Below are 19,136 nucleotides of genomic sequence, written 5' to 3' on the forward strand. Positions count from 1 at the left end.
AGAGAGGCAGGGATTATATCAGAAGTAGATGCTTTAAGTAAGGAAAATCTACCATAGGATCTCAGTCTGGACTAATTTAAGAGAATCTACTTCTCTTCAGAAGTATTGACCACAGAAGAAATACGTAGTTCAACCTAGAAAAGGAAGAAATTGAAATATTTAAAAAGTTTCTGCACCTTGGAACAAACACCAATCAGAATGGAGATTCCAGCCAAGAGATAAGAAGAACACTAGGAATGGAAAAGGCAGCTATGAAAGAACTAGATAAGATCCTAAAGAATAAAGACATACAACCGAGCACCAAAGTCAGAATCATCCAAGCCATAGTTTTCCCCATCGCCATGTATGGATATGAGAACTGGACCATGAAGAAAGCAGGTAGGAGGAAAATAAACTCATTTGAGATGTGGTGCTGGAGAAGAGTGTTGAGGATACCTTGGACAGCCAAAAAGACAAATAAATGAGTCCTTGAACAGATCAAACCAGAAGTCTCCCTGGAAACCAAGATGACAAAACTGAGGCTATTGCACTTTGTCAATGTCATGAGAAGGCATGACACTAATGCTTTGAAAGGTGGAGGTAGTAGAAAAAGAGGAAGACCATACACCCGATTACTAGATTCAATTAGGGAAATCATGAACATGAATCTACAGGATTTAAGTAAAGCAATGGAGGATAGGAGGACTTGGAGATGTTTCATTCAGAGGGTTGCCAGGGATTGAAGTCGACTCTAGGGCAGCCAACAACAACAACAACAACAACAACAACAACAAACATCTCTACTTGAATGGGGTTCTATTTTATTTTTTAAGAATGGATCTGTGGAGGTTGTAACTTTCTGACCCTCCCTCGATAGATGATTAGGCTTATAGCAGCAGTGGGGAACATGGTGTCCTCCAGAAATGTATTGGACTTCATCTCCTATCAGTTTTAGCTAGCACAACCAATAGTGAGGGATGCTGTGAGTTAAAGTCAAAAATCACCTAGAAGGCCATGCATTTTCCACCTCTGCTTTATATATGTGAAGCAAATATGCTTGAATAATCCAAATGTTTTACATGGAACATAAAGTATAGACATGCATTGAATAAAATGAATCCCAATTTAAGCCAAAAGTTCCTGATCCCTGGCCTTAAATTTAAAGAAATTATGGCTGCCCACTTCATTCAGTTTTCATGACATGCATGACTTTTTAATTTCATGATCAGTTTACAAGTATCCTGTGGTTGCCTTGTCACGTGGCAGAGCAACCAGATCCATTGCCATCCAGGCCATATGACTGTGTCTTCAAGTTGAAGTTGCCACAGTAACAAGCCAAGCCCAAGCCCTAGCTGTTGTAAAGCTTTCATTCATAATACACAAGAGGGGAAAAAAAACAGACAATCATTACTTGACTCTGAAAGAAACACTGAGTTCATGACATCAAGAATTAGCTGTGCATGCCCCCTTGTGTAATAGGCTTATGCTTGGCATCTTGCAGCTCAATTGAAAATCAGTAAGGCTGATTCCGCCCCCCCCCCTTTTTGCAGGCTCTTCATCCTTTTAGCCAGATAGAGATTATCCCGAGTGAGAGGTCATGCTTCTAGCATTGGAGTAGTAACTGTTTCTTGAGAGGACAGAATCCATCTACTGTCCTTCAACAGGCTTCCCTGAGCTGAGGAAAAGGGGATGGGAAAAGTAGGTTGTGGCGGAAGCAAGGGAACATAAGAGGTTACCAGGCAAAACAGTTGTCTAGACTTTTCTTCTTCCTGAAATCCATTCTTGTTCAGGGCATTGGCTTGACCTTTTCTTCTTTTAACTTTCAAATGAAAAGACATTTTTCAGCTACCTCTAAGGCAGCTATCACTACCAGGGAGTGGGTGACCCTGTAGGAGTCAGCAGCAGGAGAGCTGCATGCTGTTCTTTGCACTCCTTAAAAAACCAACAGCAATGGACATATTTGGTTTAATCAACTCAACTTAGGGGTCTGTCTTATATGGATTCAGGCTATTGGGCCATCTGGCCCAGCATTGCCAACTTGAGTAGCAGTGGCTCTCTAGTGTTTTCAGGAAGGATGCTTTTCTTGTTCTACATTGAGATCCACAGTACTGCTTGGTGATCTCCCATCCAAGTATTAAGTGGGCCCTGCCTTGCTTCTCATCTAAGATCATATAAGATTATGTGTGCTCAGGATGTTGTGGTGGCCTTCAACCATCAGTCAAAGGATTCTTTAGAAGTTTTTATGGAAGTAGTTTCCAGTACAAATGAGCATCACAGAAGAATCAGCAATTTCATATCAGCATGCATTGTCTTGAGTACAGTGGTTTTGTAAAGGGAGCAAGTTTTGCAAATCTTTGAGTAAAGCTGCTCTAGGACTGGAGCACAGAAAAGAAGGTCACTTTAACTGCTGTCATTGGTTGGAAGACCAATTGCCACTGAAAGACTGTACCCTCTCTTTCTAGGACTAAGATGAAAGTGAAGTGTGGCCTCATCCATTCTTCTCATCCAGAGAAGAAGCAGCTGTGGGGGCTCCCTTGCCCTCTTCCTGCTAGGAGGTATATTAAGGTCCAGTTGCCTGTTTCCTGGGCACCGCAGAAGTGAAGGGAAGGAGACCTTTGGCCCCAGTGATCAGTAAAAGAGACAAGAACCATATATTTCTGTTCAAGAAATACATCTAGAAAGTGATACCAGACCAGCTTGAAATGTGTATAGATGCCAAAGTCTGTATTCAGGCTTTAAAGACCTGGGCCTCAAAAAGACAGGGCAAAGGAGCGGCCAGAGGCTGCTCCCACCCTGATCGGTGTGGGACCATGGTGACCACATGTGCCCGGACCCTATCTGGGCTGCCTCCGCAGTCCCAAATGGGATGCCAGCAAAGAGCAGAGTTCTTCAGAACGGCAGGAAGCTACACTTTACTGTCCATCTGTTTCAGGTCCTGATCCCCCTCCTCTTTTCTGTCTTTTCCTTCTGTTCCTGTTCTCTTCGCTTGTGTGTCTTGTCTACTTAGTTTACTAGCTTGATGGCGGGGCTTCTTCCTTTAAAAAAAAAAATGATGCAAGTTGCTTTTTGGAAGACATAAATGATCTGAAAATTAGCTAAAGCTTAGAAAGGTCTGCCTGTTTTTAAAATGGTTTGTTTTAGAGCTATTTTTAAAGACCTGTCTGGAGTGTTTTAATTGGTTCTTGGTTATTTATTTAATATGCATTGCTTTGGGTGCCCTTGTGGGTTGGGAAGCAATAAATAATTTATTTATTCAGTAAAATAAGTAAATAAATAAATAAATAAATAAAGATAAGTAAGACCCTCCAACCCTTACCAGCATGGTCACTAGGAATTGTACTCCAAAATGTAGTTCTGGGAGTTGTAGTCCAAAGAATAACATTTCCAAATTCTGAAAGTAAGCCAATATACAGTAACTAAATAAATTTTAAAAGTAGATCACAGATACAAGTAGTTTTGGGCCTTGCTCTGCTGCTGCGTCTCCTCTCTGTCCTCCTCACTTCTTCTGTATTAAAAAAATATAATTCCACTTGCTGCTTTACAATTCTCTTACTTGGCACTGAAAGAAATAGGGATGTGTCTACTTCAGGAAATGATTGTGACCTGTGGCAGATGGTCAGGCCATGCAAGTGATGAGTGAAGGTTTGGGAGGACTGTGTATACTTTGAGTATGCGGAAGGAAAGGAGGTGGCAGTAGGTGGTGGTTTCCAGTCACTAGGACTCAGGAACAGGTGGTGGTTTTCTGGGAAGCAGGGGCAAGTAGGAAAATCAAGAGGAAGAGGCAAAGAGAGGTTAGATGTGTCTTTCTCTGTTCCAAGTGAAAAAAATCACATGCAGATTGGGTGAGTCTAAACTTCCTCTTCTGTTTTTTATAGAGAATTTCTGGAGCTAACACTGCAGAGAGACTAGGTAGAGAGAAAACTGCTATGGCTCTACATGGAAGTAATTTTAAGAATACCAGCGAGGTTGCTCTGGGAATGACTGATGCTTCAACCCACCCATAGAGACATTATGCACCAATGACTTCTAACATGGATCTGTGTTTCAAATGATAGACTGTAAATGGAGCAGCAGTATATATTTTACACATAAATCAGGTTATATAGCAATCATGCCACATCATTCGAGAAAAGACTGATAGACAGTCAACTACAAAACAAAAAGTGAAGGAAGGTTCCTCCAAGTTGTAGTATCCTTAGCATTTATAAAAGTATTTGGAGGGCTTCCCATAACTTTATGTCAGTTATAACAGGCATATACATTGGTTTTGTACTCTTACCCAATATGGCAAGCAAGGGACTGTAGTGATGAGAGAGAAAATGTGAAAGGCTACCTTGTGATTTCATGACCGGCATTAATTATGACTCAAGAATATCTCATTTATAGATGAGTTGCTTGGTCATTGTACCACACTAGTTATTGTGGAAATATAATGCTTCCCTGCTTTTTAATTGTTGTTTCAGATCTAGGCCTGTCATTACTATGGATGTCTCCATTTTCCTGCCTGCATCTATTGACATCACGGCTCCGCAGTGCCATGATGGCTTGCAACAAGTGAACTGCCTAAACATCACAGCCTGTTTTAGTTTCAGAGGAAAGCACGTTCCTGGACTGATAGGTAAAATACAGTCTTGATGCACATTGCTACTCATATTTTCTAAAACAATGTCTTTTAGGTTGTTGTTGTCCTCAGAGAATACTAGCCAAAGCCTGGAAATCATAGCTAGAGCTTTGGCCAATTAATTATGTAACAAACACAATGAAGCTTGACTAGGACCTCCTGTCTTTCTTATTACATAATCAAATTACTGAGACTCACAAGCCTAATAACACATTGTCAGATAACTAGAGGTAGAACTCCTGGATCCATCATTTACACTTCGAGATTTACTCCCTGTAATAATAAAGACAAGCTGAATGTCACAGAATAATAGAAAGGGAGGTTTCTGCACCCTCATAGTAACTCCCAAGCTTTGTGAAAGTTCATTTTTTAAAAACCTATCTGAACAAAATTAATCCTCCAGTAGTCAAAGGTTGGTTGATATTTGGATGTGACTTACAGATATCAGCATCGCAAGGACACATATATGGATAACTGGTCATCTTTGCTAGATGTTTATGCATATTTTTTCTCATTTGTGTATTTTCATTATTTATTTATGGTATTTATTACCTGCAAGCCTTTTGTTTCATTTTCACTCATTTTGTGTTTTTTCCCCCAGTATGATTTTTTGAACAATAAAAAATGGGGAAAATTTAAATTTGGAAAAAAAACCCCACACACATTTAGGAGCTTTATCTCACCCAGAGGGTTTTTTATGGCTGAGCGTAGATTTGAACCCTGGTTTCCAGAATCATAGTCCAACCCATAAACCACTACACCAAACTGACTCTCTTAGTAATATTATGATGTAATATTAGAAGTATTATTAGTAATTAGTGATTATTAGTAATATTACAAGAAACACTATAATGACACTTGGCACTTCCCTACCATATTTCAAAATACTTTATATATATTGTGTCCATAATCCTTCTAACAACCTTGTGGGGTAGGTCAATTATGTTATTTTGATACTGGAAATGCAGGAGATGCTAAGAGGGTGGCTCACTTTTAGGCTACATAGGGAGTTTATAACAGAGGTGAGATGGGAACTGAGAGCTTCTTGACTCACAATTTAATCTTTTCAGTACTATGATGCACTAGGTATCAATCATCACAAAGTCAAAGACAGTTGTGGTAAAACATCTGGTTGGTTGCCTTAGCAGTTAAAATCCTCAAATGGCCCATGTTACCAGAAGCCTTTCCTGATGAATTACTTGCGTGTGATGAAATTGTTTTTACTGAAAACTGAAGGACCAGAAGGGATATTTTGAAAGTTGATTGCTTCCTGCTCCTCCTTTGTAAACCTCATAAAACCAAAGGCAATCCTGGAGAAGCTGATATATGGCACTAGTTTTATGTTTTGAGCGATGAATGTTTTCTTGAATTTGTTCATTTACACTTGTTTGTAAATGGCACATCTCCCTCCTAACTGTTTTGGCAAGTATCAATGTAGACCTTTGCTTGACTTTTGTGTGTGTATGGTAGTGCTGGTGCAGCTATGTCACATGTTTTAATGGCTGTTTAGATCTTTGTTTAGCTTTGCAGCATATTTTGTGAGTTACGGTACAAATTCCAGGCTCTTTATGGGAACATGGTGAGGGCTAAAATTTTATGCAGTCTTTTTATAGTGGAGATGGGTATATTTTAGCGAGTAGTCATGAAAGCAATAGAATGTCACTATATGATGAGTATATTGTCTTAGGATGACAGAGAAAACAAAGTCTGTGACCGCTTCTATTCCCTTGTATCCATGTAACAGATAAAATAGGTGTGGTCACCCATTACATATCAGAAATAGGGTGATCAATGTCTAGGATGGGGAGTTGAAGAGACCCCATCTGCACTTGCTGACGTAATAGGCAGATCAAAACTTAGCTGTCTGCTTGTTTTTATGCTTTCTAAATGTTCTGACAAAGTTATCTATTCAAAAAAAGTTTAAAAATATATTTAGAAATACGTATTTTGAGGGAAAATATGTTTAAAATTTCACATTAATGGAAAACCAAGATGAAATGAATTAGGGTAGGTTGGCAAGCTTCCATATGTTTTGAACCACAGCGCCCATGCTGGTTGGAACAATGGGTACTGTAGCCTAATACATGTGAAACACGTCCTGTTGAGGAAGACTGGATGCCCATGGTTTGTGTAGCACCTGGTCCAAACTGGGGACTTTTAATTCTTCAACCACATTCAGATGTTGTTTACAGTGTAATCTAGACGCTTGTTCAATACTAGTGTGGATAGCTCAGCTGAGGTACAGTGCAGGCATAATAATTTATTTCCAATTGATAATATGGGAATGCTCTACATTGCCAGCTGCTTCTGTAAACCATAGTAAGATGGCATACCAGAGGACCTATGGAATTGCCAGAATTCATATTGGCCAGTTTTGGCAGAACTGTCTCCAGCAATGGCCAGATTTCTCTTGGCAAACATCTAAGGAGGCTATAACAGAGAGAGCTTCTCCTTTTGCTTGTGTTCAGGCTCTGATAATCTGAACATAGAGATTTCATTCTCACCTACCATATGTAAGTAACTGTTGTTAGACCGAAATATTAAACATTTTCTATATAGACCAGGCTACCAAGTTAGCTGACGTTTAAGTACTGTATATACTCAACTATAAGTCGACCTCATGTAAAAGTTGAGGGCAAGTTTTGGGGCCAAAATTGTGGATTTTGCTATGACCTGTGGATAAGACAAGAGTAAAATTTAGGGCATATAGCAAATGATCCAAAGGATGAAGCAAAGCAAAACAATGTCAAAGAACTTACAGAATTCCAGCAGACATAACTCTTTGTGCTTACTCTTCAAACTGGATGGACGAGAGAGTAGAGGGGGTCGGTGCTTCACATATTATACTTTTGCTTTCCCCCAGGAAGTGGTTCCTTCTTTTCAATAAGAGTTAAGATACAGTACTTACATTGACCCACAGATAAGTCATCTCAGTTTTTTTGGGTCAATTTTTAACCTAAATTTCTAGACCTATCCATGAATATATACAGTGCCTTTCTTTAGAAATGAACAGTGGGGAAGGGTATGTTTTAGTGAACCATCAGGCAACCAAGAGTATGCTAGTATTCCAATGACTGTCTCAAAAACCAAAACCACTTTCAAAACTCATCTGATGGGTTTGATATGATAAAGCAATGATCTTTAATATATTATAATGGGAAAGTATATATTTTCTTCTCTTTGTATACAGTACGTTGTAAAAATGTACAGTAAATATACTGTTCACAAGAGCACTCCAGTGGTGTGAGCAGTGCAGTGTGTCATGGTCCTTTTTTGAAATGTAGTTATCCTCAGGACAATCCCTGTAGCCATTTTGCCAAAGATAGTTGGAAAAAAATGCAGGTAGCCATGCTTATCCTTATCAGCTAACCATTTATTATTATTATTAACCTTTATGAAGCGCTGTAAATTTACACAGCGCTGTACATGCAATCTTTTAGTTAGACGGTTCCCTGCCCTTGGGCTTACAATCTAAAAAGACATGACACAGAAGGAGAAGGGAGTGGTGGCGGGAAAGGGTAAGAGGTCCAGCAGTTCCTCTCTACCTCCAAGGCCTGGACCAAGGCAGATGGACTGGAGGGAGGGCTTGGGAAATTATTTAAAATAATTTCCCTCTCCACCAGAAACAGATCTTTGCTTTGCATTACAATAAAGATAAAAGACAATGTACTGCTGCTGAGAAAGTCCATCACCTTCCCTGCTTGCTTTTTGTAAAGATGGCAACTCAGCTCAGAGAGCATGGGCATGCTGCAAAGGTGAGTTAGTGTAGACTCTACTAACAGGGACGTAGCCAGGATTTTGGGAAGGGAGAGGTCCAGACTAAGTGTCACCATTATAATGGGGCTTGGGCACGGCAGTGTGGCGACACACACCATTCATTGTATCTAACAAAAGGGGGGGGGTCCAGACCCCACGTGCCCCCCGGCTACGTCCCTGCTACTAATGGAAAAGTCCTGGAGTGCCAACCCTGATAGCCTTGGCTCGACTAAAACACTAGAGGAGGATAATGTCTGAACTTTTTCTAAGCTGGGAACTGAGATGGCACTGAATCTGCTTTTTTTGGTGTTATCACTTGTGTTAGAAGGTTGATTGTATGAAGAGTAATCTGTACTATGTGTCTGCCTTGGAGTATCATATGTAATCTCTCTCTCTCTCTCTCTCTCTCTTTCTCTCTGGAATTGAGCTAATGTATAACCAAAACTCAGTTTTACATAAGTCCCTTAGAGAGCAACATATGAAGGATGATCTGAGTCAGCTGCAAACTACCATTATTGTGACACTTGCTGATTTTTTAAAAACAGTTATGCCTGATATTCCAGTTTTCCACTACTGACATCATTGGTTGTAGCTGCCAAAAGGAAAAAGTGGAGAAAGATGTGAAGTATAGATGCAAGAGATTAAAAAAAAATCAACTGTTAATCAGAATGGGCACAGTCCTGACTAGATGTGGGTTGTGAAGTCAAAGGCTTTCATGGCCGGCATTCATAGATTTTTGTGGGTTTTTCGGGCTATATGGCCATGTTCTAGAAGAGTTTATCCCTGATGTTTTGCCAGCATTTGTGGCTGGAATCTTCAGTCAGGAATACGCTCTTCTAGAACATGGCCACATAGCCTGAAAAACCCACAAAAAATACAGATATGGGTTGTTTATGAACCTCATTCTATTGTTTCTGAGGCTTGGTGTACACATTACAACAGTTATATGGTGAGCCCTTTGAATTACTCCATGAGCCACTGTGTGTGCAGTGGCTGGCCTGACAGACTGATGTGTGTGCTTGCTTACTTATTTTTCAGTATAGAGGGAAATTGCCCTGTCTATGTGGTAAACCACAGAACATGTTGACAGTTCACCACATGATGACAGCTACTTTGTGGAGTGATTGAAGTGACCTCTGTGAAGTGGGCTGTACTGTAAACTTGTACAGCTTTTTATTCACAAAAAGGAGTGTAACACACTAGCCATCTGTTGTCATTTGCCTTGCCAGGTACCCCTCATTCACTAGAAGCTCAGTAAGACACCCTTACTGTAGGAGCAGTACAGAAAAGGGTGTCTTATTGAGCTTCTAGTGTCAGAGGTGGGCAACCGTCAGTCCTTCAGTACCACTCTATTCTCACTCTGCCCTCATCTGGTAGGTCTGGAACCATGCCCTATGAGGAGCAGCTTATGGAGCTGGGCATATTTAGCTTGGATAAGAGAAGGTTAAGGGATGACATGATAGCCCTGTTTAAATATTTGAAGGGAATGCCATATTGAAGATGGAACAAGCTTATTTTCTGCAGCTCCAGAGACTTGGACCCAGAGCAATGGATTTAAGGTACAGGAAAAGAGATTCCATTTCAATATTAGGAAGAACTTGCTGACACTAAGAGTGCTTCGACAGTGGAACATGGGAGTGTAGTGGAGTCTCCTTCTTTGGAAGTTTTTAAACAGAGGCTGGATAACTATCTGTCAGGGGTATTTTGACTGTGCATGGCAGGGGGTTGGACTGGGTAGCCCTTGTGGTCTTTTCCAACTCTGTGATTCCTCAGCCTAATTTCATTCCCATCTTGGCCAAACTGTAAAAGTCTTGTACAAGCAAGCTTTTTGTCTTCTGGGAAGAGCTATCCCTTCCTCTTCTGGCAACCAACTATAGGAAGAATAATAGGGGAAAGAATGAGGTATGAGAAGAGAATGTAAGGAAGAGAGGGAGCAGTAGTCAGACATATAAAGAGAAGGGAAAAAACATGGGCAAGGTGAAGAGGGAAAGAATGGGAGATACTGGAGAGATATTGCAGGAACTAGGGATGGAACTGGGGGGTTAAGGTGGTTGTGAGAATGAGAGAGAGGGAGAGACAAGGTGGAAGCAAAAGGAGAATGACAAACAGAGAGGGGGAGCTAGAGACAGAAGTGCTTCAATCTCCAACAGACTGTTCCAAGTAGAGCTCTCAGCAGCGGGAAAAAAAGGGTTCTCCATCTTTGCAGTGGTGTAATATACATGAAAACAGGCTTAGATCAAATGGTGTGTGTGTGTGATAACAGCATAATATGTGAACTGACCTATTATTGTTGAACATACCCAGTTTTTTATTTAAAGCTCTCCCAGTAGTGTTTTGGGCTAGACTTCATGACCACTGTGCTGCTTCCTTTGTGTTGTACTTCCCAGATCCATTCATTTGTGTATATATGCCATGCTGAATATTATGCATCCCCTCTGTACACCTAACAGATTGCCAGTGCTTGCCTCCTCAATTACTTTCTATCTGTGAGGAATTTATGTAAACTGTTGATACAAGCTGTAGAAGACTGGAGAGAAAATTAGCCATTTTGCTACTTTTTGGCAAGCTTGTTCCATAAGAGGAGAATGAGGACGATGGTGATGTTACTGATGCTCTTTTATCCCACCCATCCTCACAACAGCCTGGTGAGGTATGTTAAACTTAAAGATGACAACTGGCCCAGTATCACCCACTGTGCTTTATGGTCAAGCCGAGATTTGAAGTTAGGGTCTGGCCTCTCAATCCTCCTAGCTATTTCACCACAAGGAGGGTGGCTGTCAAACTTCCTCACAGCTTCCATATGTTATCAACTATATAAATGGTTGTGAAAAAGAGGCTACTAGATTCAGAATTCTCAAGTCTCCAAATGGCTATGTTATTATTTTATTTGTAGAGAGCAATTGCCCAAGATTAATTCTTGCTCAGTAAGGGCACTTTTCTTCCTGTCTTAATTTTTTTTTAAACCAGTGTTGTCTTTGTGCATCTGGTGATTGACCTCTTTTTTAGCCTTATGGGTCTCCGCTGAGTTAAAACATTATTTCTTCACATTGCAATCTCTGCATAGTTGCTTCAATTCTCTCTCCACCAAATATTTTTGTTCATTTGGATAAATTTGACTTGAAAGAAATAGGAAACAAAATGCAGCATGATAAAACAGATATTTTGTTCTACAAGGTCCGGTTTTGATAAATGCAAGGAAGTCTGGGAAGTGTCTGGTTTATGTTGAAAGACTTTTCCTACATACACTTCATTTATGTGAATGGGGTGATGCAATAGCAGTGCTTTTATATCCATAGTACTTAACAGTAAAAGTATTTGTTACCAATAGTGCACTGGTAAATTTTGAACACCACTATTGTATCATGGCAGTTCCCATAGACATGTTCTTGGGGAGAGTCAAAACATGTGAGGGGTTGTATTGATCAGTTTCTATTATATATGAGTACAATAACATCCAAAATCAACACAACAGTAATATATTTAGTTGGCCAACCAAAAATGCACAAAATACATGATGCAACCTTTTTAAGCTCCACCGGCTTCTTCATCAGGCAATGATGTTTAAAATCGTACAGGAAAGAAAAAAAAATGATGATGTTAGTCATAGGCCTGTGTTTTGTCAAGATGATGTTGGTGTGTTGTTCTGTGTTGAGACAGAAGCCCTTCTGGTGCAACAGTTAAATGCCTATACTGCAGCCACTCACTCACAAACCACAAACCACAAGGTTGTGAGTTCAGTCCCATCCAGGGGCTCAGGGTTGACTCAGCCTGGCATCCTTCTGAGGTTGCTAAAATGTGTACCCAGCTTGTTGGAGGCAATTGGCTTACACATTGTAAACCACTTAGGGAGGGTTTAAATGCACTGATAAGTGGTATAGAAATGTACTTGGAGTTGCTATTGCATGCTTGTGAAGGGATATCTATGCAGGCAGGCCCCTCCTCCTTCTGGGCATGTAGCACTGGGAACAAGGTACTGTATTCCAAAGTCCATGAGATAACATTTGAATTCTTTTGCATTAGGAAAATTTAAGGTGCTGTTTTGGTACAATATGCCAAATGCAGGCTAAATTAAAAAAAAGTTTTATCTTTGTTGGAGGTAGAAAACCTGAAGTACTAACGTCCCACTTGTCACTGTTATGTGGATGTTTGATGTAATTGTACTTTGCTCTATGGCCAACATGGCTACCCTTGAATATGGTCCCTGGATGTGGAGATGCCACATTTTACCCACTACAGGGGAATCCTAAAGAAGAATCCAGCAGACTGAGAATTTACTATTTGTGGTTTCTACCTCCAACAAATATAAACCTTTAAAAAAAAAGAAAGAAAATTTGGATTGCATTTGGCATGTTTTTACCAAAACAGCACCTAAAATTTTCCTAATGCAAAAGCATGGAGGCTTCTCTTTAGAGATTTAATGATCTCTGCCTAACAAAGAGAGTTATAACCTCACAAGGGACAGAGACATCTTCGATCTTAGAGAAAAACTATTTTTGTATTGCTAATGGGATATTAACACCTTTGCCTGATGAAAAAGTGAAGTGGGGTGTTAAAAGCTTGCATCATGTGTTTTGTACATTTTGGTTGGTCTGATAAAGGTATCGCTGTTTAGTGGATTTTGGATATTATTGTACTTTGCTATATGGACAATATGGCCACCCTTGAATGTATTATACATGACATACTCTCAGTGTATTTTTATCTGTCTGTTGTATGCATGCTTATAAATGTAGACATATTGCGAAATAGGGAAAAGATTGGGAAGCAGTCTTTAAATATTGTAAGAAGAAATGGTATATTTAAATGTATACGGGAAAGACAAATAACGAACAAATAGATGATGTAGTAAATGGGTAAGGAATATAAATGTAAGCAAAATTACTATATGATTGTTTAGTATATAAGCAGAGTGAAAGAACAGAACTCATATTAAAAAGGAGAATAAAAGGGGAAAAGATAATTTACTTCCTAAGAAGTGAATAGATTTAATGATTTATTTGATGAAATAGAAAAAACAATGGAAACAGTAGCTGATAAACTGGATGATTGTTATCTGTATGTGTTTGTAATATGGGGAGGGGGATTATTTGTAACAAATTTAAAGTAGAACCAACTGGAGTTACTTACAGAAGTCAATGTGTTATTGTGTTTAAAGTGGCAGCCTTAAACAAACAAACAACTAAATAAATAAACAAACCCAACAACATTGTGATAGATTAGCCTTAGGGTTGCCATAAGTCAGAAATGACTTGTAGGCACACAACAGCTGCAGGTAGAAATTAATTCAGTGCAAAACTAAAATAGAAATATAAGCACTACCTTTAAATATGTAAATGTTTTATTTATTTGCTCATTTGTTGTTGTTTGCTGATATTCTGCTGTTTCTCCAGTGGACTGAAGGTTCTGTTAAATACATGAGTCCTATGCACCTGATCCTCATAATAACACTATGAGATAGATCAGCCTGAGAAAGAGTGACTGGTTTAGAATTACCCCATGAATTTTGTGTTTCATTGGTGCCTAGAATAATTTCCAGAATCCACTCCAGCACTTTAACCAGCATGTGACATGGGCTGCATTTTATGGAGAATATTCTGCATTTATGTTTAATCATCTTTTTTTTTTTAAGGACTGAACTATAACTTGACAGCAGATGTGACCAAGAAAGAAAGGAGTAATCCAATCAGGGTTTATTTTGTCTCTTCTGGAGAAGCAATGGGCCAGATCTCAGAGCAGTTGCAGCTGTCCTATAGGCAAGAGAAATGCAAGCAATACCTAGCCTACGTGAAGGTCAGTCCATTTTTTTTATCTCCTTTCACCGACCCTTATTATATAGAAATTTCAACATCATCTTTCTATTTGTTGACTTACACTCCATTTTTTTGGTTTAAGTCTCTTTGCAATCCTTGAATTGCAAATGACCCCAAATGAATTTAGCCCTTCATCCTTTAAATTCCAGGCTACTAAGAGTGAAATCCCAAGCACACATAACCATGGGTATGTCATGCTGGACTATTTCTAAGAAGAGATATATAGAATTGATTTTTAAAAGAGTCCTTTTGAATGACAAGACATAAGTCTTTGTCGTACTGTTATTGTCAGAGTGCTTAAAGTGCTAGGAGGAAGGAATATGTCAAAAGTGATTTTCAGTCTTACCTAAAGGAAAGAGGTATGGATCCACCATGCTAATGTTGAAGTAGATGCTGGAATTTTCTGGAAGAAGTAAGCTAAATTTACCCAGTCCCTTGTGGCAAATGAAAGACCAGAGGCTAGTCACTTTCCCATATTGTGACTTTGTACTGCAGTTGATTATTCTTGCTTATTTCCTTCCTCAACCAATTTGGTTTTAATAAACATGCCTGTCTTTGTCATGTTGTGTGACAGGAATCCAATAGAGAAACATAGGGGTTAAGATTCCAGTAATGGGTTGATGGTCCCATTGTGAATGATCCAACTCTTTCAAAATGAGTTTGTTTTCCCTTTGTTGGAGAGAGTGAGAGAAGAATCCACCCAGTTATATTCAGCTTCCTTTATTCCAAAGGTCTGATTAGGAACCATAAAAAAGTCACATTAGTTCTTTTGTGGAGCTGCTTCTTGTGGTAGCTATGAAGACGACTCTGAAAAAAACGCATGCAAAGAGTGTTGCGTGTTGTTGTTTTTAATCAGAATTTATTATTTCCCCTTGTTCTATATTACTGATCAAACCCCTGGGGAACAGCAGCAAATTTGACAGCATCAGAAGGGTACAGAACCCAATAGGTCCAAATGAATGCAATGTATCTTCCACCCCCAATGTTCCCAATTCTGTTTGAAGCCCCTCATAATGCATGTCAATGCATGGAATTGTCTCTCAGCAGTCTGAACAAAAGGTCTTTCTCTCCTGTTGCTGCTTTTGTTGTCTTTGATGATGATATTAAGAAGGCATTTCCTTGTTAGAAAAACTTCCTAGGAGATTCATTCCTGAAACAGCAACAATAATGAATATTTTACTTGTTTTGTCATTAATTTGTTCCTAGATAACTATTTGAGCATGTTGCATTTCAAGGATAAACCATTGAAATAAACCAAGAATTACAGTTACTTAGCAGGCAAAAGGGACACACTTCAATTTTGTTTTGTTAATCCTTGTGTTGTGAGTGAGGTGGGATGCGCTCCACAGCATTATTCTATAGAGTGCTGCTTTCATTTTCCCGTAACTTTAAAAAAAAGGGTGAGAATGTCCATTTGCTTGCTTAAGGAAGGATGTAAAAGCATGGGGATGATGAACCTGGATAGCCTGTGCTCCAGTGGGAGGAAGTGTGGTTGGCTGTTCAATGACATGAAAGAGCCTTGAAAATTCAAGAGGGCTGGATGAAGAGGTCAAGATCACTTCATATATGTTACTTTTTAAGTAAAGAGGCAAGGCAAACAATCTTTATCTGAATAAGTCCTTTACGCATTTTAACTGACACAGGCAGTTCTCTGCAATGTGTCCTGAGATAGTTTATTAGTAATGTGTATGTTTGTTCTTTTTGTTTCTGTTCTCTTTGAGGAAACACGTTCAGCATGAATGGCCATCTTCATGGTCATCTGTGCTGCCATCTTTCTGCTGCTGTTTGTTTAAACCTACATTCACAAGAGACACTCTTCTTTCCTTTCTCGCTAAAAAATATGCATGTGGTTCTGTGCAGCCAAAGGTCAGGGAATAATGGAGAAGATTATGTGGATTGTTTTCTTAAGGTCACAGAGAGGTTCCCAGAGGCCACATGGTGAGCTTCTAGTTCTGTGTTGAGACTTTTTTCAAGGCCTGCCTTTGCTTATGTGGAGTTAGAAACCCCATTCTTTTGGGACATGGTTTCTTGTTGTTGTAAGTCTGTTTACACTGAAGAGGAGAGGGATAAAGAGTTGTTTTGTGTATTGAGTTTGCATGGAAATGAGCCAGTGGGTAAAGTCAGTGATTGTGGCCACATCAGTCCATGCTCAGGGGAAAAAGGACTTCTTAAAAAAGAGTTGTCAGAGTTACATAGAGTACATAGAGTGGACCATTAAACTCAGTGGAGTTTAAGTTGGTCATGCTTGACTTATTCTATTGCTTTTAATGATTCTACTCTAAGCATACGGTAAATCTGGATCCAACATTTTATGTTGCAAATCCTCTATCTTTGCCATCTGATACTGCTCTGATAAATGTGCTGGACAGTTCCTCATGCAACTTCCTTTAATTCTTTGGTGGTGGGATGGCACAGTATATAACTTTTAACAAACAAGTATGCAAGCAAGCAAGCAAAAACACCTATAGCTAGCACTGACAAAACGGTTCAAGCAACACTTCATTAAAACTTTTGCTAACAAACACGCTGACATGCCTCCCCCCCCCCATTTTCACCATTATGTAACTGAAATGAAAATTCAGTTTTGTGACCTTCTAGTTAAAGCCTGATGTTTAAAAGAAAGATGAATTGCATGAGAAATGTTGGGCAGTTTCAAAACACACCATGTTTCATTTCTTAAATCTAAAATGAGGACTGAACAGGATATTGTTAAATTAAATAGACCTTGTATATTTTATATTATAAGGTTCTATAATTTTTATTAGATTAATTCTTTTCCTGGATTTTATAACATTTTGCAATCTGCAACTGGACTCCCAAACCATATGACTTTTGTAATGTTTCTGCCCTAGGATGGCTATTACCAATTCTGTAGTAACTGCACATCAGAAAACAACCTTGATGAAAACTTTCCATTTCCTGATGTTTTGGTTGTATGGGTGTACCACTGCTTAGGATATCTACTGTATATATTTGTGTATAAGTCAACTGTGACCCAAGACAGACTGGCTGAAAAACAACAACACCCTGGGGCTGCGCAGGCACCATTTGCACCAGGTCCACATCAACTACATGCACCTGGCCTTGATCCGGACCGCCACCGCAGTTTTGAACCAAGCCAGCAAAAGCAATGGAATTTTACTGCTTCTTTTTGGCCTGATTCTTTTTCATTGACGTGGATCCGGTGCGGTTTCCTGCCATGTTCAGGGCATGCATCATCTAAATGCTATGCTCCGAATGCGGTAGGAAGCCATGTTATTTGACCTGTCTGTTTCAGGCCTTCATGTATAAGTTGAGGGCAGGTTTGGGGGCCAAAATTATGGATGTTGTTATGACCCATGAATAAGTTGAGGGTAAAATTTAGGAGCATGTAACAAACAATTATTTTCCTTTTAAAAATGCATAGAGGGAACATACGTATGAAGAGTTAAAGTGAAGGAGAGGATCTGTTTATTTGAGGGGCTACAATGGGGTGGTGGTGCGAGAATGACATTGTTGATCTTAAAATGTCTACATTTATATAGATACAAATGGAGAAAGTAAAGTAAATGAGAGAAAAGAATGAGAATGCTGCCTCGGCAGGGAGAAGAGCAAGGAAAGCAACCTGCCCGCGCAAAGTCACTGACAAGAGTCAAAGGCAAGAAACCCTCTTGGTGTGGTGAGGCATGGAAGCAGCATTGCCACCCCATTACCCCATCTTTGTCCAAACCAGGAAAGAAAGTTAGCCCTTCCTCCTCCTCCATCTCCTTTTTCAGCAGCAATGTGGGGGCAGCTTGAAGAATGGAGTGTGCCAAGCATTTTGGGCATTGAGCAGCATTGGTCACTTTTAATAAGGGCTTACTGTATAAACTTAATTTCACAAGACTTGCAGAAAGACTGTGAAGCCTTTCAAGGCTTTCTGAAAGACTGTGAAGCCTCACGATGCTTAAACAGTAAGCCACTATTAAAATGTTCACTGCCACTCCACTCCACCTCAAGCACCCAAAATGGCAGGGAACATAGAGCTCATCTAGCCATTATCATTATTCTCTGTTTCCAGCATTGACTCCTAGATAAGTTGACCGAGGTGTTTTCGGTTTATTTTGTGTCAATTAAAAAGCCACACTTATACACAAGTATACTATATGGCAGTTATCTTTATTTTTTAATGGAAGAATATCAACCATCAGTTCCAATTTTAGAAAGAAGGGAACAAGAATGAATTTTATAAGGCAGGATTATGTTAGCATTCTTCAGAGGGAATGTCCTTTCTTTCTTTTCTCCAAGAACATTTCTATTTTTGTTCTTGCTGATATACAGTTGGCAAAATGATCTAAAAACAAGAATAACTGCCTTATAATTGACTGACACATGGGTTTGGTTACAGAATCCCCTGTGGATAACAAAATCGGTGGACGCTCAAGTCCCATGAAATATAATGGCATAGCAAAATGGTGTCACTTATATCAAATGGGACTATCAAAGTTTGCTTTTTGGAATTTATTCTACTTAAAAAGATTGTATGTACAGCGCTGTGTATATTTACATCACTTTCTAAATAAAGGTTAATAATAACAATAATAATAATGGAATTTATTCCTTTTTGGAATATTTTCAAGCTATGGGTGCTTGAATCTGTGGATAAAAAATACGTGGATAATGCTGGCTGACTGTATATGCCATCTCTTTTTACTGAGGGCATGGTGTTACAGTGAGATACTTCAATTCAACTGAAGACTTTAGAAACAAATCTTTTTGTGTGTTGTTTGGTTCATCTGAGCACTGTGAAAATGTCCTGCTTATAAATCCACCCCCTTCTCCCAAATAAAAATGCAGCCAACCATTCTTTCATCGGGGTATTGCCCTTCTGCCTTCTTGCCTGCAAATGCCTTGGCCCTTTTGTTATCTTAAAATGTTTAAAATAATTTCAACAAACATTTTTCTAAGTCATTGCATTATTTTAAGTTGGCACTCCTTCTCCATCCAGATCG

At 39.3% G+C, this 19,136-nt stretch overlaps 1 protein-coding gene across 1 annotated transcript in view; it reads left to right on the forward strand.

Moving 5' to 3' along the window:
* Window positions 1–19,136, forward strand: part of ITGA9 (integrin subunit alpha 9) — a 288,073-nt gene that overhangs the window by 93,022 nt on the left and 175,915 nt on the right. Inside the window, exons 14-15 of the mRNA XM_042475622.1 lie at window positions 4,443–4,597; window positions 13,986–14,146. Of these exons, the coding sequence (XP_042331556.1) occupies window positions 4,443–4,597; window positions 13,986–14,146 (316 nt within the window). The remainder of the gene's footprint in view (window positions 1–4,442; window positions 4,598–13,985; window positions 14,147–19,136) is intronic.

This window comes from Sceloporus undulatus, chromosome 6, assembly GCF_019175285.1.
Source record: "Sceloporus undulatus isolate JIND9_A2432 ecotype Alabama chromosome 6, SceUnd_v1.1, whole genome shotgun sequence".
NCBI lineage: Eukaryota > Metazoa > Chordata > Lepidosauria > Squamata > Phrynosomatidae > Sceloporus > Sceloporus undulatus.